General features: G+C 46.9%; 1 protein-coding gene across 1 annotated transcript; it reads right to left on the bottom strand.

Annotated features, from left to right (window-relative positions):
- Positions 1-450: 450 nt before the first annotated feature.
- Positions 451-20,979, bottom strand: C1rl (complement C1r subcomponent like). Its single transcript, XM_041642111.1, has 6 exons — positions 20,883-20,979; positions 20,119-20,347; positions 7,304-7,493; positions 4,318-4,425; positions 4,101-4,175; positions 451-2,661 (listed from the first exon to the last, which is right to left on the bottom strand). The coding sequence occupies exons 1-6, from the start codon at positions 20,891-20,893 to the stop codon at positions 1,889-1,891; spliced, it is 1,386 nt and encodes a 461-aa protein (XP_041498045.1). The 5' UTR covers positions 20,894-20,979; the 3' UTR covers positions 451-1,888.
- Between the last annotated feature and the right edge of the window lie 3,490 nt (positions 20,980-24,469).

The raw sequence follows: 24,469 nt of genomic DNA, 5'->3' as shown, positions 1-24,469 counted from the left end.
AGAGATAAAAATAATTACATACATCTAGACAAATATATGTATTTTTGCTTTGTTAATATATAATTTTTTATAAAAATTTCAATAAAAATGATAAATGCTTATTATATAAAAGTTACCAGTAAAAAACAAGAGAAAATTAGTCAAAACCACTCCACCTAAAGCAACTTCTGTTTAGTAATTTTTAGAATACTTTTAGTTAAACCTATTTATTTAGTTTTAAAGATTTCATTTATTTGTAGTTTGTACGTATGGGTGTTTTGCCTGCATCTATGTATGTATACATGTGCATACAGTGCCTATGAAGGCTGGAAGAGGGGGCAGGATACCCCAGAACCAGAGTCACAGACATTGTGAGCTTCCTTTTTTTTTTTTTTTTGTGTGTGTGTGTGTGTGGTTTGGTTCTGAACCTGGGCCCTCTGGAAGAGCCACCTCTCCAGCCCCTAGACTGTTTTTAATGGTAATTTGAACTGTGCATTGGGTTTGAAAAGTAGAATCAACCATATTTAGATCCCACCACCTTTATTTATTTATTTGTTTTCCAGACAGGGTTTCTCTGTGTAGCCCTGGGTGTTCAGGAACTCACTCTGTAGATCAGGCTACCACGGACTGGCTATTTTTTTTTAAACTTGGAGATGAGATCAAGGCTGGTCTTGAACTTACGGTCCTTCCTCCTCGGGCTCCCGAGTGTCTGGGATTTAGGTGCGTGTCACTTGCTCAGCTTGGGTCCTGCTAGTTTTCACCACGTTGGCCATAGAGCATCTTCACTCTCAGCCCTAGCTAACATCCTTCCTTCCTTCTTTTTTACGCTACACATCCTCTATTCTCGCCAAACTCTGGCATTTTATTTTTGTCTTTCACTGCAAGTCACCCCAAATCTTTCCTACAAATTAAAGAGTTCATCTTCTCAGCCTGGCAGTGCCCTTGGTGATGGGGGCCTCAGGAATGTGTGTGAACTGATGATTTTACCTTCGCCGAAGCAGGTCTTCCCCAGGGACGGGGTCTGTAAAGCTAGGGGGATCAGAAGGGGGCATGGATGATGAGGTAGGTCTCCAGGGCAGCAGAGAGGTATCCCTGAGAGCATGCTGGGAGGGATACAGCAGAGAGCATGCTGGGAGGGATGCAGCCTCAACCAAGAACCAGCTGTGGCACTTCCGCAAGCCACCGTGTCTTTCTGAGCTTCAGTTTCTTCATTGTGAGACATGGACGATGGCTAACGCACCCTTTGCCAGCGCGGTGCCTGGATTAGGTGGATAACAGGTGATGGCCTTGGCACACAGTGGACCGAGGTTGAAAAAGGAGGTATCACTTCACTGCGTGTACTTGTCGTAGGTGGTGAAGCCAACGGTGTCTCATTTTGATGGTCCATATAAGGGTCTCTGGAGTATTTCTGAGACACAGTGCAATTAAAACCCGTTCGTCCACACTCCGTCTGGACAGAAGACGAGACGATTGCTGTTCCATAAGTAAATGCAGAAGAAACCGTCAATAGCTGAGGTAGGGGATTCGAAAAGACGCACGCGGTGACGCTGCCAGGTTTATCTGTGCATGCTCGGAATCCCAGTGTTTGGGTGGCGGAAGCCGAATCACTGTCACGAGTTTGAGGCCAGCCTAGGGTACAGAGTGAAATCCTGCCTTGAACAAACAAAACGATGTTCTAAGCAAATGTTGCTTAGACATATGTGCAGGCTACCCTGGTACAAAGCCCGAGAAAACTGAAGGTGAGAAGGGGCAGTGGGTGGTGCTGCTGATTTGGGATGGTGTAGGTTCAGGGGAGGAGGCTTCCTCTTGGGTGGTGGTTTGATGAATCAGTGACTTAAATACGGTTCCCAGACCCTAAGTGGATCCTCGGACCTCCACAGTGCTGGTCCACTGCTCAGGTCCCCTGGGGTCAATCTTTACCTTCCATTACCGTCTTGATCCAATCCACATAGTTGAGTACTTTGGTGTAGAAGCCATACCCCTTACCACACCCGACGCCCCAGGATACAATGCCTGTGGCCACCCAGTGAAGAGTACGATTGTCCCACACCACGAAGACGCTGCCACTGTCCCCTTGGCAGACACTATTCATCTGAGTCTCGTCCCCAACACAGAACATGTTCTCAGAAAACACCTCAATCCGCTGCCTCTGGCAGAGCCAGTCTTGACAGGCCTCCCTGGGAGCTACAGGCAGCTTTGAGTATTTCAGCTTAGTCGTTAACCAGCCCATCTCCACACCAAACCCACTGACATAGCCCCACAGGCCGCTGTGGTAGAGGGTCTCATTGTCAGGCAGACAGATTGGGAGGACGTTGGGGCCCAGGGGGACACTGTGCTGAAGCTCAAGGAGGGCAATGTCCCCGTTGAAGTTGTGGGACTCATACTGGCGGTAGTCTGGGTGAACCACGACCCTCCGGACAGGATGGTTCCCTAGTTTCAGCAGCTCGCCTATGTCTGTGTGACCGAGAAACACTTCCACACTCTGGTTCTTTCTGAGATAGACGCTGTCCTTGGGGTAAATGGTATGGGCAGCAGTCAGGATCCATCTGTCACCCAGCAGGGCTCCACCCCCACGACCGTAAATACTGGTGAAGGCTTGCCAAGGGAAGTTGCCCAGCTTAGCTGGGGAAGAACTAAAAGTCTTCGGGTTCTGGACAATGGGGATGACGGGTCTTCCACAGACTGCAAGAGAGGAGAGGGAAGGAGAGCAATCAAGAACTGCAGGATGTTAGAGACGTGTGAGGTGCTGTGGTAGGTGCAAAGAGACTCCCAGGTGCGAGGAGGCTCCAGGTGCGAGGAGGCTCCAGGTGCGAGGAGGCTCCAGGTGCAAGGAGGCTCCCAGATGTTACTCCTCAGAGGGCTAGGACCTTCCAGGTGTGTACATCACAAGCACTGATGTGAGCAGTGAATTAATCTTACATCATGGAGCACAAATCCTGCATGGAACAGGACAGTGGGGCCTTCTCTCCTGCCTTAGACATCATAGAAGCATTCCTTAGCTCTCATAGGGCTATCTCTGGTTCGAATTTTATTGTCAGTGCTTTTTGCCGATTTTCTGTACCACTCCTTGACTCCCAACATCTCCCACGCCACCCACTTCTTAACCCAGGCTCCCCTTTGTCTGTTCTGTGGATCACATTTAGTTAGGGGGCAGTACTTTTGTTTGAAAATATGGATTTCACTCAGGCATGTTGGTACAGGCTTTAATACCAGAATTTGGGAAACAAGCAGAAAAATGAGAAGTTCAAGGACATCTTTGACTACAGATTCTAGGGAGTTTGAGGCCATTCTGGTATATAGAGATAGTTTCAAAAAAAGAAAACAAAAACAAAAAAACTCAAAACCACCACCACAATCACCACCACCACCCAAAAAAAAAAAAACACACACAAAAAAAAGAATGAAGTGCTGTTATAATGTGGATGACCTTGAAAGCCTTATGCTAAGGTGAGAATCAGCCAAAAAAGACTCAAAGTGTGATTCCATTTGCATGCAATGTCCAGAATGGACAAATCCATGGAGGTAGGAAGTAGACTAGTGGTTGACAGGGCGAGTGTGTGTGTGTGCTTGCGTGTGTGCATGTGTGTATGTGTGTATGTGCGTGTACATGTGTGTGCGCATGTGTGTGTGCATGTGTGTATGTGTGCATGTGTGTGTGTGTGCATATGTATGCAGAGGCCACAGGTTAGTCTTGGCTGTCGTCTTTCCTCAAGTGTCTTTTATCTAAGTTTTTGAGACAGTTGCTTTAGGTTGGATGAGACCCCAGTGCTTTGATTACAAGTGTATTAATTTATTTGCACACACACAATAAATAGTGTGTGTTTGTTTTACTGGGGATTGACCTTATGTATAGACCACCTCTTAGGCAGGTGATCTACCATAGAGCTACCCCCTGCCACCTCTCTGAGACATATCTTGACATCTCCTCACTTTGGAGAGTGAGGGATGAGCTCTTTGCCTCTTCTTTTCTGGACCCTCTTTACATCATCATAAGCCTTCTTCCTTCACCTCTATTGTCTATTCCAGAACTTCCCTTTCACCCCATGTCCCAGCCCTCCCAGTAACAGCAGAGGCCACTGGCATCTGGCCACCACAACAGCACCAGGTGGGCAGTTACTCACCTGGCTCACATCGAGGAACCTCCTCCCCATCCTGTCTGTCCTTCAAAGTCCCCAAGGATGGACAGCTGAATGTCCCTGTGGAGCAGAATGAGGGACAACAAAGAAGTAAGCCCAGCACTGGGGGTGCCCAGCTAATAGGATAGGTACTCAGAGGCCTTGTGCCTTTTTAGAGGAGCAAGGCAGATGGGAACTATCTCCTCAACAGCTGGAGACTCACCAGTTTGTTTGGCCTCATAATAGGGATCTTGGCAGCAGTTCTGGATCCTGGGAGGGTCAGATCCAGGTGTGGTGACAGTCTCAGAGTCCCCATCGGGCTGGGTCACAGCTGTAGGGAAACAGCAGTTCTTAGGGACTCTTGGAGACTTGCAAACTGGCAACGTGAGAGATGCTTCTGCCTGTGTCTGTCTGGTCAGTGCACAGCTCAGCCGTGTCTGTCTGGTCAGTGCACAGCTTAGCCGTGTCTTATGGTCAGTGCACAGCTCAGCCGTGTCTGTATGGTCAGTGCACAGCTCAGTTGTGTCTGTATGGTCAGTGCACAGCTCAGTTGTGTCTGTATGGTCAGTGCACAGCTCAGTTGTGTCTGTCTGGTCAGTGCACAGCTCAGCCGTGTCTGTCTGGTCAGTGCACAGCTCAGCCGTGTCTGTCTGGTCACTGCACAGCTTAGCCGTGTCTGTATGGTCAGAGCACAGCTCAGTTGTGTCTGTATGGTCAGTGCACAGCTCAGCCGTGTCTGTATGGTCAGTGCATAGCTCAGCCTTGTCTGTAAGGTCAGTGCACAGCTCAGCCGTGTCTTATGGTCAGTGCACAGCTCAGCCGTGTCTGTATGGTCAGTGCACAGCTCAGCCATGTCTGTCTGGTCAGTGCTCAGCTCAGCCGTGTCTGTATGGTCAGTGCTCAGCTCAGCCGTGTCTTATGGTCAGTGCACAGCTCAGCCGTGTCTGTATGGTCAGTGCACAGCTCAGCCGTGTCTTATGGTCAGTGCACAGCTCAGCTGTGTCTGTATGGTCAGTGCACAAGGCTCAACAAAATCCATGCTGATTTTCAGAGATAAGATTTTTAATACTCCAAGAACTTGAAAGCCACTGTGAGAAGTGGGTTGTTGCAGAATATTTATTTAACTATGCAAAAATGTACTGCATTTGTTTATGCAGTCACATGGTTGTTTAATTATGTAAAGATGTGTTGCTGTTTTACCTTGTCTGCCTACGGTACCTGACTGGTCTAATAAAAAGCTGAATGGCCAATAGTAAGGGAGGAAGTATAGGAGGAACTTCCTGGCAAGGGGAGTAAGTAGGAGGAGGAATTTAAGCTCAAGGAAGAAAGAAAACGAGATGCCAGGGGCCAGACAGACAGACACAGAGGAAGCAGAGAAGTAGGACATACAGAATGAAGGAAAGATAAAAAGTCCCAAGGTAAAGCATAGATGAATAGGAACAGGTTAAATTAAGAGCTGGTAGGACAAGCTGAAGCTAAGGCTGAGTTTTCATATTAATAATAAGTCTTCATATCTTTATTTGAGAGCTGGTTAGCAGCCCAAAGAAAATTCCAACTATATCAAGTTTTGAACTGGTCTTTCCAAACACAGCTGGTGGATGTATTAATTATCAAAACTTCTTTGGAAGGATGCTAAACAACTTCAAAATTTAAAAATGCAAATGTGTTGTATCTTAGAACATAAATTGCAAAGAATTTGCCATAAAGAAATCCTCACACCTGTGTTCAAAGATGTGTGTGTACACTGGAGCACCGGACTGAAACCCCAAGGTCCAAATCAGGAGCAGAAGGAGAGAGAGCACGAGCAAGGAACTCAGGACCGCGAGGGGTGCACCCACACACTGAGACAATGGGGATGTTCTGTCGGGAACTCACCAAGGCCAGCTGGCCTGGGTCTGAAAAAGCCTGGGATAAAACTGGACTTGCTGAACATAGCAGACAATGAGGACTGCTGAGAAGTCAAGAACAATGGCACTGGGTTTTGATCCTACTGAACGTACTAGCTGTGTGGGAGCCTAGGCAGTTTGGATGCTCACCTTACTAGACCTGGAAGGAGGTGGGAGGTCCTTGGACTCCCCACAGGGCAGGGAACCCTGTCTGCTCTTCAGGCTGATGAGAGAGGGGGAGTTGATTGGGGGAGGGGGAGGGAAATGGGAGGCGGTGGCGGGGAAGAGACAGAAATCTTTAATAAAAAAAAGATATGTGTGTAAGGAAATGCACAGCCACATTGTTGGTGGCAACAAAGTATCGATCCATGGGAGACTCACTAAATAGTGTTACAGCAATCAAGGGAATATTATGTGTTATTAAAAATATAGAGTCAGTGGTCACCATATTATGAGACATGGCCTTTAAGACACACTGAATTTGGGGCTGGAGAGATGGCTCAGCAGTAAAGAGCTGTTTTTCCAGAGGACCCTGGTTCAGTTCCCCGTACCCACGTGGCAGCTCATGACTCTAGCTGTAGGTAGTCTTTCGCCCTCTTCTGGCCTCTGCAGGTACTAGGCACACACATGGTGCACAGACATACGTGCAAGCAAAACAAATAAGTCTTTAAAAAAGGCATACTGAGCTTAAAAAGTGGCAACCTTAGCTGGGCAGTGGTGGCGCACGCCTTTAATCCCAGCACTTGGAAGGTAGAGACAGGTGGATCTCTGAGTTTGAGGCCAGCCTGGTCTACAAGAGCTAGTTCCAGGACAGGTTCCAAAGCTACAGAGAAACTCTGTCTCGAAAAACAAAAACAAAAACAACAACAACAAAAATCTTCAAGGATGGAAATGTCTTTAGAAAAATATCTACTAGATGGAAAACTGGGCTATTTCTGGAAAGATGATCAGCGACAAAGGCCAGAGATTCAGAGAAAGTCTTACTTTTCACACCTTCATTGAAAAAAATTTATTATGTGCAAATATTATCTTTCAAAAAAGCGAGTCACTGTTTGAAGATCTAGAACTTCACAAACTAACCTGACTTTCTGATTTCTTTGATCTGCACACAGGGCTGTAAACTTTCTTGGAATTAATGGCTGGGGTCAAGCAGTTGACTGCTAACTGGGTTGCTCACTAGCAAGGTCAGCGCAGGGAGAAGGACAGAGTCAGTTCAGGAGTTCCCGATCCCTGAGCCTTACCTGCCACTCATGCTTCAAGGCGCCAGGACCCAGGAATGGGCTCACAAAGTTTCTCTCCCTACACTCCAGAAATGACCCTTACCTACAGCTTGGTAGAGAGCCAGGAAGCCCTTGTGCAGGTGTGTCATCTTGTTCTGGGGTGAAGAGTGTGCCCGGAAGGTCAGCCGCAAACTCCTCCCAGAGGATACGAACTCTCTGAGAGCAGGAGGGCTCTCGAGAGAGGAACCGAGCTGCCCGCACAGCCGGATTGCATCTGTTCCTCTGGTTGAAATCTGAAAGAGGAAGTGTAGGGTAAGTCTGTAGCACTGGCCGCAGGATGCAGTCACGTCTGCGATCGTTTCAGCTCTGCCTGGAAATGAAGCTCCCCTGTGGAGCTCAGAAGCTGTTTGTGTTGAGGTTGGTCTGAATTAGCTTTCAGTCTCGTTTTCGGCTCCAAAGTTTCCCTGAGTGACCATGCGATTGTCTCCCTCTCGTGTCTACTCTGATCACCTTGTAAAACTCACTCTGTTTTCCTTCTTCCGGGAGATTCCTTTGAAACCTTGGGCTCTCTGCACTTCTCACTGGATTGTAAATTCCAAGAAAAGACTATATCTGCTTCTCACAAAACTGAGTCCCTGAAGCTTGGAACAGGCCTTTAGACCTTAGCACAACTGATGCCATGATGGGAGCGCCATTCAGGCCATAAAACTCAGCACGCAGACTGTACCACCCGTTTAGATGAGAACAAATACTTAATTCATCAAAGTCCACAGTTCTGGGAAAGTCTCTAATGTATTGGCCTTGCTTTTTGTCTTCTGCAGCTCCACTTCTGACTAACTGTCCTTGTTAACTGTAGTATGTCAACCCAGGATATATATTTGAGTGTGTGTGTGTGTGTGTGTTTAAAATCTCACCCTGAGAAAGACTTAGGGCCATGCTGGGATTCCAGTGTAGTCACTGACTGACTAATAAAAACCTTCTTTTTTTCCTCTCCTTTCCTCCCCCCCCCCCCCCCCCCCCGGGGCATGTGTGTCTTTCTATATATTTCTATCAACTGTTTCCCTGTGTTGACCAACGGCTTGCTCGGTATGACACCATCCATCCTCACTGCCCTGGGCTTAAGAACTCTTGCTGGGGACCTGAACACTTTTGGCTCTGCCAGGTCACCCAGAGGAACCAAAAATCCTTTCACCTGTCCCACTCTTGGAGCACTTGCTTGTGTTGCTACTGGACTCCTGCTTATGGTCTGGCTCCATCTGGTCCCTGTGTGGAGGTGGGGACAAGCCAGGCCTCTCTCATCCAGAGCTCCCTATCATCTAAGCAGAAGACACACAGGGAGGGAGATATAGCTTCCCCAAGGTGTGCATTCCCTCAGCTTCCCAGCCTGCTCTAAGCAGCCCTAGGAAAGCGGGAAGAAGTAAGTTCCACTCCTTCCTCTTCCACGGTTCATGACTTCTTTTCAACCAGTGACCTGCAGAATCGGAAAACACTAAAACCCAGCTGCCCCTGGGCCTGGCAAGGGCATCATTGCCAGACAAGGCAGCCTGTGTAGAACGGATTTTCGCTTCTGTTCAACACAAACTAAGGAGACTTTAAACAGTTCTCACTAAGTCCTTTCTAGAAGTATTAAAGCCAACTGCAAAAAAACAAAACAAAACAAAAACAAACAAACCCAGAAATAAATCCAGAAAAAAAGACAGCTGCTAAAAAGATTTCCTTTATCATCCAGGCATGCCCAGATAGTAGAAAAAATGATATAAGTTTAAAAAAATCTAAAGGTATAAATAGGTCCCAGTTACTAGAGGGAACTACTGATTGAGGGACAAGAACTTTTTTGTAAACCTTCTCTTACAATAGCACACAGTACGACTTACACAGCAACGTTTTGGTGTCTTGCCCTCTGCTGGAAGACTATCTCCTAGCTGAAAGTTTGCCCCTCATCAAAATATACAGTTGGACTATCTCATATTTACAACAAAATTCCTGGGGATCTGAGGGGATCTGAGCAGAAGCCAACACCCCAGGACTGACCCGACACCAAATTCCTGTACTTGTTTAACTAACCAGTTCAGTTACCCTTATCCAGATTAAACAATACTCAATGACCCTGGAAACAAAAGGAGAAATTGTGGTCCGTATTGCCTAACATGGAAAGATAGGCATGCTGGAGGCCTGCCTGTCATCCTGGAATAGACCTCTCCTGCCTGTGAAGACACCCGGGGCCTCTGATTCTCATGAGTACAATTCTTCCAGAGAGACAGGTGCTCACTGTCTGGGACCTGAAAAATGCATCCTTCAGCCTCCCACCGGCAGAGGAGAGTCCATCATTATTCCTTTTAAAGGGACGGACCCAGAAAGAGGCTACAGTGGGTGGCTTACCTGGGTCAGGTTGCCCTAAGGATATAAAAATTCTCCAATACTGTTTGATGAGACACTAAATACTGATGCCCTGCCCTTCTGTCAGAGGTTTCTTAGGGCTGTATTCTTAGAATAGCCTCTAAAACCAGAATAGATTATGAAGGGGCCACCGAGGAACTGCTGCAAGAGGCACAGACCATGGGCTACAGAGGTCAGATAAGAAAGCCCACTGTGCATCAGAGGCTCCCTATCTTGGCTACCAGCTGAAGGGAGGCAAAAGGAGCCTCTCTCAGAGCGGGATTGCTGCCATCCTCCAGATTCTAACTCCAAAGACTAAGAGACCGGTTGGAGAGTTCCTAGGTGAGGGTAGGCATTGCCACCTACGGATGCCAGAGTTTGCAAGGCCTCTATACACCAGCACCAAGCGAGGCGCTGAGTCCTTATTCTGGACTGAGACTAAACAAAAGGCCTTTGAGGCTTTAAAAACAGCGCTGACTTCTGATTCTGCCCTAACTCTTCCAGACGTCCCAAAACCTTTTCATCTGTTTGTCCATAAAACAAAAGACACTACAAAAGAGTTTTTAACCCAAATGTTGGGGCCATGGAATTGCCCTGTGACATACCTGTCCAAACCAAATTGACCCCGTAGTTCCACAATGGCCCAATTGTCTAAGAGCTGTGGTGGCCACTGCCAGTCTAATGGAAACTAGTTAACAACTCTGGGTCAGGCTCATATAACTCTCGGCACACCATGCTGCTGAGACAGGATGCTCATGGTGTTTGCCCTCCGAGGAACCCCAGAATGCTGGCTAATGTCTGTGTGACCCAGTGTCATGCCCTACTCCTGGACCACTTTCTTGTTTGAGAAACGCCACCATCGATCCTGCTGCCCTCTTGCCTGATGAAGACCCTTAGATGTTCATCCATGACTGTAACGAGATGAAAGATGAATCCAGGAACATTGGAGCTGGAGTGGTTACTTTAACTGAAATAATTTGGGCCCAAACCAGGAACCTCAGCCCAGAGAGCAGAACTGATCGCTTCTGGCCCAGGCTCTCAGATGGGAGGAAGGAAAGTCCATGGCTGCATACATGGGCAGTTGTTACGCTTTTACTACTGTGCACGCCCACAATACGATCTGTAGAGAAGGCGGCTTCTCACCACTGGGGAAAGAACATTAAAAATAAAGAGAAAATGTTGGCCTTCGTGGGGGTTATTTGAATTCCCCTATAAGCTGATATCAACCACTGCCGATGACATCAAAAAGATGACTCCCCCGAGGTGAGAGTAACTGGGCTGTTGACCTGGCTGCCTAGCAGGTGGTTCTAAGGCAGTGGGATCTATTGATATTCTGATGACATACCCCAGTCCAGTGCTGCCTAAGACTGCATGGTACAACCAAGAGGAGATAGAGGATGTAGAAAACAAACAGCTGGAACCCACAGTTTGATGGAGGACACCAGAGGGGAAGATCATTCTCCCAGAAACAACTGGGAGGACTCTGGTATCTTCTTCACCAGGATCCACAATACTTTCTGAGTTGCTCAGACCAAGATCATTATTCCTACATTGGACATCCTGGCATGGGATATCTCAGCTAGATGCCAGGTTTGGTGCCAGGTAAAAAACAAGACCAAAAGAAAAATGAAAATTAAAAACAAAGCTAAAACAAACCAAACAGCCTATGTAGGAAGGGATCTGAATGAGAGGCCAACATCCTGGGGAACTCTGGGAAAATTGATTTCTCTGAGATCCAGCCTGCCAGGGAAGGATATAAGGACTTGCTGGTTTTTCTAGATACCTTTTCCAGGTGGGTAGAAACTTTCCCCACCCAGACTGAAACTGCTCAAGTAGTAGCTTAAAAGTTCCTCCAGAACTGATTCCCTGATTTGGCCTACCCCTAGAAATGGGATCTAACTGTGGTCTGACTTTCATAGTGAGAACATCTCAATTAATAGTAAAAGCCTTAGGTATGGATTGGGAACTTGATTGTGCATATAGACCTCAGAGTTCTGGGCGGATTAAAAGAATAAACAGGATGTTAAAGAAACTCTAACAAAATTCCCACTGGAGTCCAGGGAAGGCAGGGGTTGGGGGTATAGACCTCCTTCCCTTTCCTTTGTTTTGGGCCTGCTGCATCACATATGAGGAAGGATTCCCCTCTATGAGATTATGCTTGGAAGACCTCCCTGACTTCCCAGGCTCAGAGACCAGCAGTTGGCAGAACTCTCCAACCATCCCGTTCTCAAGTCAAGGCTCTCCAGCCCTCCATAAATACTATCCATTGGTCTATCCAAAGGACCCAGCCAGCCTGAGTCCACCACCAGTTTCTCCTTGTTTGAATCTTGTAGGGATAAGTCCCACCCCTTATGGGGTGTGTTCGCCTCGGGCTAATGTCTGCCTATAAATTTGGCGAGCAAGCTCCGAGCTCTCGCTTCTGCTTTCCTGGTCTCCGCGGGAACGGTGGTTCTGTAAGTCTATTTCTACATTAAAGCTATATATATATTTTTACACTCTGTCTGCATTCATTTACGCCGTTACATTTTGGCGCCCAACGTGGGGCTCGAACCCACGACCCTGAGATTAAGAGTCTCATGCTCTACCGACTGAGCTAGCCGGGCAAATATATTGGTATCAATTCTTGTATAATGAAACAAAGTTAAATTATATGGACTATTGTACGCATGCATGTTTCTACCTCTGTTTAAAACATTTTATGTATTGACATATATTGTATTGATATATATATTGTATATATTTACCATATTGCAGTGTACATTTCTACCTCTGATTAAGATACTTATATACTATTTGTGTATTGATATATATTTACCTACTGCAATGTATATTTGTACATTGTTTATATTTGGAGGTCATTGTCCTCATTTGTTTCACAGTCATTTATTGTCTTAGTCTTTAAGTTAGATAGATATTGAGAATTATATAGACTAATTGTCATCTAAGTTTGTCATTTATAATTAGACTAATCAGGTTCTTTAGATATATAGAGATTATACTCAGTATAGATAGATAATCTTCAATCTCTTCAAAGAGCTGTAGAAAATGGCCTTTAATCTAACTCAGAGTTTCGTGATAGTGAGACACAATTGCTCCTGGCAACACCGCTCTATTCCCGAGAGAATGTTGAGCACCAAAAACACTCCATCTGGAGCCTTTCTATTTGGCAGAACTGGCCTTTGGGCAAAGAAATGCCCATACCTCAACCACTGACACAGATACAGAGCGTGCATCAATGGATAAAACAGGACTGTCATATCCTGCCAAGACAGGGTAAGATAGTTTTGAAAAGTTCCTTGCCTTTAATAATGGTATGTCAGTTATGTAGGCCTTAGCCAAAATTGGTTGACTCAACGTTGCAAACGAGACTTTGGGTGATTGCCCAGGTAGTCAGTTGTCTCTGTCAATTGTTGCACATTTTGGATATATCTCGTTTGTTGAGTAGTGTTTATTCCCTTCTCAGATCTTTGACTGAGTTGAAGATTATATAATTGTAGTTACTCTTTACATTATTTGGACTTCTTGAGATAGAATGTGTAGCAAAGCTTTTGTTCTCAATATTGTTTGTTGTATTTATTATTTGTTGTTATTGTATGTAGTTGTATTTGGTTTAGTTCTGTCTTATTTAGACAAAAAGGGGAGATGTAGGGATAAGTCCCACCCCTTATGGGGTGTGTTCGCCTCGGGCTAATGTCTGCCTATAAATTTGGCGAGCAAGCTCCGAGCTCTCGCTTCTGCTTTCCTGGTCTCCGCGGGAACGGTGGTTCTGTAAGTCTATTTCTACATTAAAGCTATATATATATTTTTACACTCTGTCTGCATTCATTTACGCCGTTACAGAATCTGGTGATATTGTCTGGGTCAAGCAGGTCGCCAAGGGATGCTGGAACCAGCTTTGAAAGGATGCTACATGGTGACTCTCTCCGCTCCTATTGCTATGAGTGAAGGTAGCTGTCATTACACTATGGATCCACCTCACTCTGGGCAAGAAAGTGGAAGGAACAGCCATGGCTGCTGCCGCTGCTGCCAGATGAACTGTCTCCAGACTACGGACCCATTCCAATCAAGGTTTTGCCAGGTCCCAGGCTCTTCCACACCCTGCCCCTTCATTCCCTTCTGAGTCTTATTTTTTGTATGAATAGAGGGTCATGGTCCAATGCCCACTGCCCTCAGGCCTAAACCTGGGAACTGAGGTTCCCAGCTGCAGGAAAGGGATTAGAAAATGACCACAGACCAGCAACCTACAGTCATCTTGACCCTTGTTCACCAATGCCCACTTTAAATGTTTGGTTGCACTGAAAAACAAAAACAAAAGGATGTGGGAGTTTATCTTTTAAGATTGGAATCCAGAGTTTATAATTCTATGCATGCCCTGTAGCCGGGCTTCCCAGCTGTCAAAGAAAAGGGAGTTTCCATTGCAAAACTTGGGGTTGTGAAACATAGGCTTCCTGAAAAATTCCTTTAAAAAGAGTCTGGCCTTTGGGAAACAGGGAAAATGTAGGGAATCAGACTTTATGCCACAGGAAGGGACTCTAGAGATAGGTTTAAACTGCCCCTTAATAGACCAGAACCTATTTCTATATAACATGCTTAATAAAAACCCAGAGATGGATATTAGGGTTCAACTCGAAGATCAGAAAAGCAAAACAGCCAGTCACTGGCTCTTTATCTCTACCTCAATCCGAAATGGCAATCTTGTCTCGAGGAATCTCAGAATGAGACTGTCTGAGAGCTGTCTCCTCCCATTTTATATTCCTTTCTAGTTCTGGGATTAAGGGTATGTACCACTACCACCTGGTTTCTATGGCAAACTAGTGTGGCTACTGGGATTAAAGGCATGTGTCACCACTGCCTGGTCTGTAAGGCTGACTGGGGAGCTGTTTTACTCTCTGATCTTCAGGCAAGTTTTATTTATTAAAATACAAATGAGATATCACTACATTTCTGAATTAAAACAACAGTTGGATTCCCTTGGAGAAGTTGTCCTGTGGAATCAGAGGGGTTTAGACTTTTTTCTCATGCGACAAGGGTGTGACTTTAGGAGAAGCCTGTTGTTTCTACGCCAATCCATCAGGCGTGATGAAAACAGTCTTGCCAGGGCTGGACAAAAGCCTCAAAGATTTCAAAGATATAAATCCCATAACTGACAGCAGTGGCTGTTCTTTTGGTCCTGATGGCTAACTACTCTACCATCAACACTGGCTAGGCCTCTAATTTTCTTTCTGATTGGATTAACAGCATTGGGTCCTGCATCTTAAGCTATATGGTTAATTATGTATCAATTCAGTACAATTAGTGGTCATTAGGACCAACTATGCCTCCTTAGAGCAGGATGAGGTCATGATTTGACTCATTCACTAAGAGCAGTGGGGAATGTAACAGGGCCCCCAGACCTTAGTAGGCCCCAGAACTTAGCATAACTGACTCTACAATGAAAGTACCATTCAGGCCATCAAACTCAGCATGTAGACAGCACCACCTGCTAAAATGAAAACAAAGACCTAATCCATCAAAGCCCGTAGTCCTGGGAAATTCTCTAATGTACTAACCTTGTTTTTTGGCTTCTGTAGTTCCACTTCTGGCTAACTGTTCTTTTCTTCTTTCTTTCCTTCCTTCCTTCCTTCTTTCTTTCTTTCCTTCCTTCCTTCCTTCCTTTCTTTCTTTCCTTTTCTTTTTGCAAGCTCATCCTAAGAAAGACTCAGAAGTACACTGGGATCCTGAACACCCAGCGTAATCTCCGACTGGCTACTAAACTTTCTATTGGTTTAAACCCATATCTGAGTAGTTTTTTCTGGTAGATTCCCTACAACAGTTGCTGTGGAATAATCCTGTCCACTGTGAGTTTATATTACTTTCACTGGTTAATAAAGAACTGATGGGTCAGTAGTCAGGCAGGAAGTATAGGAGGGATAGCCAACATAAGAATGCTGGGAGGAAGAAGGGCCGAGTCAGTGGAGTTGCCAGGAAACACAGAGGCAATACATGCTGGAGGGCAGGTAAAGCCAGAGGCACGTGGCAATACCCAGATTAATAGAAATGAGTTAATTTAAGTTGTAAGAGCTAGTTAATAATAAGCCTGAGCTACTGGCTGAGCATTTATAATTAATATTAAGACTTTGAGTGGTTGGGAAGCAGCTTCTGGGATGGGAAAACTCCACCAACACAGTGCTCACCACAGTGGCTCTAGCTCTGGCGCTTCGAGTCAGAGTACACACACATTAAGTCCCGACCTGCCTCCTTCCACTTTTCTGAGTGACTTTCTATAACCAGCATCCGTGAAGCAGTAAGACCCTCTATGAAGACAGCCTGGGCTTCAGGCCCTTTCTAGTTTGCTCTTGGGAACCCTTCCTCTTGTTCTATCCACTCTAAATAAAATCCTTTCAGTATGTGGGAACCTAAGGGCATAAAATACACATGATGTGGGGGTACTGGAGACCGGATGATCTTGCCAAACTTTGTGACGTTTTCCCTACACTGACAGGACTCACGATGGAATCCAAGTCTTGGGTATTCCAAGCAAGTGTCTCACACTCAAACCCTTGGGTTTTGGAGATGGGGGTCTCCATACACAGCCTGCTGAGGCCTCCAACTTTGTATTAACCCATATTTTTTGGACAACACCTCTGCCCCTGCCACTTCCTCCTGTTCTTTTCTTTCCCCTCCTCTTTTTCTTCTTTGACACTGTAAGACTGGCTTCAGATTCGTGATCCCCCTGTCTCAGTCTTCTGAGTGATGGTGTTATAGATGCATACAGCCACCCCTGGTTTATTCTTGGCTGCTTTGTTTTAGGCAGAGTTCCATGTCGTAGCCCAGGTTGGCCTAGAACCCAGTAGGTAGCCCAGGCTTACATTGAATTTGTGACAATTTCCACCTCAGCTGAGCTACCAACCTAGGCTTATTCTAGCATCTTGCTAGTTCTCTCATTCTCTACGACTTCATCCAGCCTGAGGCTCTATGGTCGCATCACTGAGAAGAAGTTGGTAGGAAAACATTTCTCAGTTGCCCTAAATGTTTTGCTCAGATCCGCCCACGATTGATCTCTCAACATCAACAAATGGAACTCCCCACATTTAGGAGGCAGAAAGCACTTGGCATAGGAAACATCTCAGCTGAAGTGTGTTCCCAATGAAGGGATGAGTTAGGTTCTATCTTTCCTCGTCTCTTGCATGCTTCCTTACCATCCCCTATGTTACGACAGCACAAAGCCCTCTCCTCACCATTTCCGTGCTCTTGGGCATCCCTGGTCTCCAGACCATGAACAAAGTGGACTCCTACAGCTTATAAATGACCTGGTCTGTGGCAATTTATTACAGCAGCAGAAGATGAACTGAGATACAATATTCAAATGGTTCACATAGGACTTTAAGTCAGCAGCTTCATGTTTTAATCTTAAATAAAAATGGTCATGAGGCAGAGGCAGGCAGATCTCTGTGAGTTCGAGGCCAGCCTGGTCTACAAGAGCTAGTTCCAGGACAGGAACCAAAAGCTACGGAGAAACCCTGTCTCGAAAAATCCAAAAAAATAAAAAAAATAAAAATGGTCAGGCAAATATTATTAGCCATCGCAAGAAAGTCTCTCAGGTAAAAAGCGGAGGCAGAGGCCCACAAACAATGAAAAGAGACCCTGGGTAAACAGTGATAATGCAGAAAACAGGAAACATTTAAAACCAACCCCCAGGAGAGGGAAACAAGGAGATATTGCGCATGTGTGATAAGAACCTCATATTTAGAAAGAATGAGTCCCCATGAAGAAACCACCAACGGAACGATTTGAATATAAAGATGAGGAAGTTGGGGCTAAAAGTGAAGTTCAGGTCAGTGTGTCTCTCAGTTCACATGAAACCCTGGGTCGATTCTGAGCACCACAGAAAAAGACAAAAATATCCTAGAAAGTGGAGCAAAAAGACAGAGCTGGAAAACAGAACAGAACAGAGAACTGAACTAGAGAATCAGCCCACAGCCCATGACAGCTGGAGCACAGCAGAGACTGGTGGCTCACAACCACCTGCAGCTCCAGCCCCAGGGGTCTCATGTCCTCTTTTGGCCTCCTCTGGCACCTGCTGGCACATGTGCATGCACACACACGGACACACACATACACATGTGCGCGCACACACACGGACACACACATACATATGTGCACGCACACACACGGACACACACATACACATGTGCGTGCACACAAACACGGACACACACATACACATGTGCACGCACACACACGGACACACACATACACATGTGCGCGCACACACACGGACACACATGTTAGGAACCAATTTCCTCCTAAAATCATTACAGGAACCATCTCCCTGGGGAGTCTGCAGAGAACCCCACACCCCTAATTGTGTTAGGAATTGTTCTATTGACAGAGCTTACCCCACACCCAAATTGGCTGTTTATGGAGAGCTATCTGTTAGCGGAACCCACCCCACATTCCAAACTATCTAGGGAGCTAGGTGTGTCAACTCGTGACTTCTTGGCCTACAGTGACCTGACCGAAGATAACCTCCTGCCTACGTGACCAACTCGGATCATGTGACCAACGTGAACCACGCGGCAAGAGCCCAGGCCCCTGTGCCCATCCCCCAACTCTTTACCCTATAAAAGTTGTACCCTGTCTCTAATAAATGGAGGCTCTGACAAACTTAGCATGGCCTCCTTCCTGTCTCCTAGCTCATATCTTATAGGTAGTGCCTCTCCGGGACCCTGGAATAACTGACTGCCGGGTGGGTTACAACCCCTAGACTGAGTAGCCCCCCAAAGGCAATCAACACACACACATACACATGTGCGTGCACACACACGGACACACACATACACATGTGCACGCACACACATGGACACACACATACACATGTGCACGCACACACACGGACACACACATACACATGTGCACGCACACACACATATTAAAAAAGAACAAGAAAGGAAGCATTCATCTATAAATTATTAAATAAATAAAGCAAGAATGTTACCAGAACTAAAGAACCAGATCAGCCCCACACAATGAGCAAAGAGCCATCTGCATCATGGCCCATGAAATGGAAGTTCAGAACACTGGAATAAGGAAAATATTTACAAAATTCTAGATAGAAAAATGGAAGATTGAGAATGACGGTAGCTTCAGACTTTTAAGCATTTCTAGAGATAGAAGACAATGTCGTCAAAATTCTGGGAGAAAAATGACTTCAGATCTGGGGTAGTAGACCCAGATAAACTGTCTGCCCACAGTAAGGGTAGAACTATGCCCCTTAGGTCATCTGGAACTTAATGCACCTTGTTTAAGGAAGCTATTGGAGAATGAAGCCCGGGAAACCATGAGCTGGAGAAGAAAGACAAGTAATTGCCGTACACATGTGCTCAGATCTGCAAGTTTAAAGTCCTATAGTGCGGATAATAAATATGGAAGGAGGGGCGGGGGGGGCACTGGGTGGTGAAGGTCTTACGGCTGGAGCCAGTACCCACCTTCTCTAAGTGGACGTTTAGAGAGGAACGAGAATGAAAGAAATGCTCAAAGCCGTGGAACAGGACAAGCACAGCAATTGTGCGTATGAAGATAAACACCAGTGGGGACACCTGGGCTGACAGTGGTTGCCCCGGGGTAGGATGAGACCACTCCTTCTCATTGCAATCCTTGAAGAACTCTGATTTTTTAATGCCCTCTCCCGTGCTCCTTCTTTCTCTACACAGGGAATTGGATCTAGGATCTTGGAAATCTTCTACCAATGAGCTGTATTCCTAACTCTTTGGGGAAAAAGTTTTTTTAATCAGATTTATAACCAAAGCACTCAGAAAGCTGAGGCAGGAGGATTGTGAGTTCAAAGCTGGCCTGGATAATTTATTGTTTTGTTTTCGAGACTCGGTCTCCCTATATAGCCTAGGCTGGCTTTGAACTTGCTCTGCAGTTGGAAGGCCTTGAACTTTTGATCTTCCTGTCCCAGTCTTTTAAGCTCCAGGATAATGGCCTCAAACCACTAAATCTGGGTATGATTTCTGACTTTAAAAATTATATGCATGTCTTATTTTGACATAAATAAAATGTAACCCAAAAGATAATATTAGCTATGACTTAAAAATATTCTTACTTTGAATAGTGCCCTTGCTGAAATTAATGACATCTCCTCCCAAACGAACTTGGTCTTCACTTGATACTTAAATCATTTGCCATTAATTATGTTCAGTTTCCTGATTCAGTAGAGCAGGCATTCAACAATAAACACCTCGAGAGGGTGAGGTCCCAGACCTGCGACTAGATAGTAGACTAGGAATATCTGTGTGTCCCTTTGTAAGTCCTCAAAACCCAGGGCCTGCCCTGCAGCCTTCTCTCTTGCTTGGTGGGTCTCAGCAGGTTGCCAGGGATGGAGATGGTAGTGGGAGGTTCTGTACTGAGTGTAAGGCTGTTGCTTCCCAGGTTAACAAGCTCCCGGGACCGCTAACTCGGACACTTAATTCTTTCTCTAGATGGGTGATTCAGGGTAGAGTAACATTCCACTGCCCATGGGAGGCTCCCTTATGCCCCAGAATCCCTTGCCCGGCTCACTGTGACAGAGTCCCCTTCACAGTCTTGGGATGGCTCCAGATCAAAGTCCTGGAAGACCAGCCTCACGGCAAACCCCTCTGGAGCCTCGATATCAGTGTGGCTCTCCTGGCCTTTGAGATACGGCTCTGGGTATCCGGGGGACGTCACTTGCTGTGGGAACTGCTGGGCCAAGAGTACAGAGGCCTGTGTAGGACAGGTATGGAGGACTCCCCAAAGGAGCAGCCAGCACCTGTGAGTGAGTAGGGGAGACAAGGTGAGGTCACATAGCTCTTTCAGAGGATATAGAAATATTGGTTGTAGTAAGTGATGGTAAGGGTTGAGAGAGCCGTGTCCTGAGACTCAGGGCGCGGGCACTTCCTGATGCCACTTTCCTCACCCGAGCCTGTGTAGATTCCTATCTAGGTTCCTATACAGCCTGACCTCCAAGACTTCAGGGTTTCTAACCTGGGAAGACACTGCTCCTTTTCCCCGTGAGTCTCATCTAAGCCAGGTAGTCTCCTGCCTCAGCCAGGCCTAATCCCATCCTGGAGTATAAATTAGGGGGCATTTAAACATGATTCCTGACTCAGGGCATTGAACAGACCACTTTCAGGCCAAATTCAGTTCCCTCTAGGTCGTTCCCAACCCTCCCTCCCATCCCCACTGTGTGTGTGTGTGTGTGTGTGTGTGTGTGTGTGTATTCGTGTGTACATATACAACCCTATGTCCTGCCTCCCTCTCTCCCTGCCCCTTTCTCCTCCAGGGCCCTCTACAGGCAAACTCACATCTTGCCCATGCAGCTTGTGGAGGGAGAGCTCCACAGGTGGTTTCCAGCCCTGCGACCAGGCCTCTGGAGCCTGACATCTGGCACCAACTGGACTGCTTGGCCCAGGGCTGGGAGGAGGAGGTGGGGCTAGAGGAGGGCCTTTGGGGAGAAGTTACTGGAAATGACTTAAGAAATCCTGGGGTGAGTGCCACCTGCTGTCAGGCTAAGGAATAGCTCTCACCGGAATTGAAAGGAGAAATTATCAAAACCATGCAGGGGACAGGGCAGAGTGAGAGAGAGATGACCCTTGACTCTTCTGCTTTTTTTTTTGGGGGGGGGGGGGAGCAGAGGGACTTGTTGAAAGAGAGTCTTATATATCCCAGGCTGGTCTCAAACTTGCTATGTAGTGGAGACTGGTTTTGAATTCCTGTTCCTTCTGCCTCCTCTCCAGCTCTAGGATTACAGGTGCACCCCCCCCCCCCCCCCCCCCCACCAAATCTTGTTTGTGTTTTTGAAACAGAGTTTCAATTTGCAGCCCAGGTTGCCTTGGAACTCTTGTAGTCCAGACTGGCCCCAAAACTCATGGCAATCCTGCTGCCGTAGCCTCTGGAGTGCTGGAATTAGAGGCAGCTCTTCTGTGGTATTTTACCACGTGTGTATCTTGGGAAGGATGATGTTTTTTTTGACTCCGACTGCTGCCTTTAACGGGCTAATCTGTCCTTCCCCCTAATTTACATGACCCGTCTGCCTCTTGGAGAACTTGAAGTTTGTGACCCATGAACTTCTTTTCCTCTCTTTCTTGGTCAAGAGTGGGTGAGTTCATGTAGTCATTTGAATTCCAACCACAGCAGCTGGAGGGTCCTTGTCTAGCAGAACCTGGACTGTGGTCCAGCCCAGGGATCTCTGGTTACCTAGGGACTCAGCTGGTAACTCAAGCTTTGAGACCAATATCAGGAGGCAGTCTGAGTAGAGGATTTCTCCCCGCACTCACTCATGGCTTGGTGAGCGTGAGAAGACTGGGGTGCACGGGTGGTGGTGGCTTGCCCTGTTCTTGGAGGAAGCAGGCGTGCAGAAAGGATTGCAATCTAGAGCCACTTGCTTCTTCAACTAGCATGTGGTTATCTGGCTTCTCACAAAAGCAACACATTGCAAAACACGGGAGTATCGTAGTGGTTTGAATGGAGATCATCCTCATTGGCTGTGGATGCTTGCTTGCTACAGGCTGGGGATGATCCCTGCAGGCTGGGGATGGTCCCTACAGGCTGGGGATGGTCCCTGCAGGCTGGAAGATGGTCCCTACAGGCTGGGGATGGTCTCTGCAGGCTAGGGATGGTCCCTGTGGGCTAGGGATGGTCCCTATAGGCTGGGAATGGTCCCTGCAGGGTGGGGATGGTCCCTATAGGCTGGGGATGAACCCCCTAGGCTCACATATTTGAATGCTTGATCTCCCAGCCAGCCCAGTCTTGATCTCTCTCTGCCTACACCTTGTGGATCGGATGTGAGATCAGCACCACTCCATGATGTAATGGATCAACCCTTTGACACTGGAAGTGAGCCCCCAATTAAGTGGTTTCTTCTATAGGCTGCCTTGGCATTGGTGTCTCTTCCCAGTAATAGAACAGTAGCTAAGATAAATATGTTCAGGTTCTCTGGTTTCTACAGACTTAAAAGGTTGGAGAGCTGTAGTCCATGCTTGAGAGGGAATAGGCAGCGAGTGAAGATCAGGGTCCCCAGTTTCCTAGACATGACTTTGAGAAGCGAAAGTGTGCCATGTCCCAACTCCCACACACCTGGAGATGATTGCCCCCCTTCATGGCTGGGATAGAATCCAGGGCCTTCCACATGCTAAGCAAGTACCCTACTACTGAACTACCTCACCAACTTATTTCTGCTTGTTTGGTTTGAGATAGAGCTCAAATTGTAGCCCAGGCTACCTTTGATTTCTTAACCTCATGAGTGCCAGGATTATAGGCATCTTTGGAGGAGTGGGCCCCTCTAGCTGGGCTCCCAAGGACTACTGAAGCCGGTTTCCCTCTCTAACTATTAGGGCCACACAGAGCTCCTGGGAGGCCTGAGGTGGCTCATCTGCACAAGGTGAGCAGTCATTTTGGCCCACAACAAATCTGACAGGAAGAAAACAGCTCAACTGAGAAGTATCCTTCATAGCTGACCTTGTCCTTTCGTCCTTGATGGTCTACAGGGTCCAGTCTGTACTTTGTTCCCAAGCTTCTGATCATTTATTAAGAGAGGTGGGGACCTGAGTGGCCAGGCTAGCACCTCAGAAAGGATGTCCCATGAAATCTTTTTGGAGAAGAGAAAGGCTTTAAAAGGAGATTCTTAGCCAGGCGGTGGCGGTGGTGGTGCACACCTTTAATCTCAGCACTCGGGAGGCAGAGGCAGGTGGATCTCTGTGAGTTCAAGGCCAGCCTGGTCAACAAGAGTAGTTCTAGGACAGATACCATAGCCACAGAGAAACCCTGTCTCACCAAACCAAAGAGAGAGAGAGAGAGAGAGAGAGAGGGGGGGGGGGGAGGTGGAAGAGAGGGAGGGAGGGGAGGGAGGAAGGGAGAGAGAGGAAAATAGAGAAAGAGAGAGAGAAAGAGAGAGAGGGAGAGAGAGAGGGAGAGAGAGAGGATTCCCACTGTTTTTTTTCCCCCACATTAAGGGGTATTTTGCAACACAATGTTATGATTTATATGGGACAGAGGAATTTCCTGGAATAGGGAGCTTTCACTTTCAAAACAGAAGAAATTCTGAGAAAAATCAGAATGGATACTCATCCTACATGGTCAGGAGTTGAAGGACTGGGTGGAGGCTGGTTGGAAAGACACAGGGAGCCAAGAGGGAAAGAAACAGGAGTCCAGGCCCAGCATATACTGGTCCCTGGGAGGGGATATACCTTTGGATATGAGGGTCCACTTTATTCCCACCTGGGTGTTATGGCTAAAGTTTGTATTTGGGTAAAGGGAAGGAAGCCCCCAGGGACTTGGGATTGATGGTTGTGTGTGTAGCTGGTGACCACAGGCCCTTGTGGTCTGGGAATGAGCGGTCACGTCCCTGTCCTGCCGTCATCACCACTTTCCCTGCTCTGGAGCCTCCTCTCCAGTCAGCAGAGACAGGAATGAGGCGATTACTGGGTAGTTTCTAGCCAGGCCTAGAGAAGCAGAGGTATCTGCCTGAATAATCAGCACCAATGCAGGCACAGTCTTTTCAGAGCTTACACTTGGCCACGGCTGGGAGTGGGAAAAATAATAAGTCTTCATGGGCGCGGGAGCTGTGGGGAGGGGCGCAGTGTGAGGTGAGCTTGCTCTGCTTCCTGAATTTCACTTTCCTTCATCGCCAGAGCCTTTTCACCTCCTTTTGTGTGCAAGGTCTCAGTGAGCTGACGGTAACCTCTGCTGTAGGAACTCCTACAGCCAGTAGCCTTTAAGTTACCAACCCACTTGGGCGTGGCCTCTTATACTATATATGCCACTGTAAAGGGCGGGTCTGGTCTCTTCTGGCTGCAGGATTCGGTTGCTGTTCCCTGTTCCAGCAGAGGATTGTGATCTGTGAGTCTATACCTAAATAAATAACCCTTTATTTGTTAGAGCCCCTGTGGCCCTA

The sequence above is a fragment of the Microtus oregoni genome, unplaced genomic scaffold, assembly GCF_018167655.1.
Source record: "Microtus oregoni isolate MIOR12 unplaced genomic scaffold, Mior012 000002F_ref0000024, whole genome shotgun sequence".
NCBI lineage: Eukaryota > Metazoa > Chordata > Mammalia > Rodentia > Cricetidae > Microtus > Microtus oregoni.
Note: the sequence above shows the minus strand (reverse complement) of the source record. Positions and strands in the feature narration are given on the sequence as shown.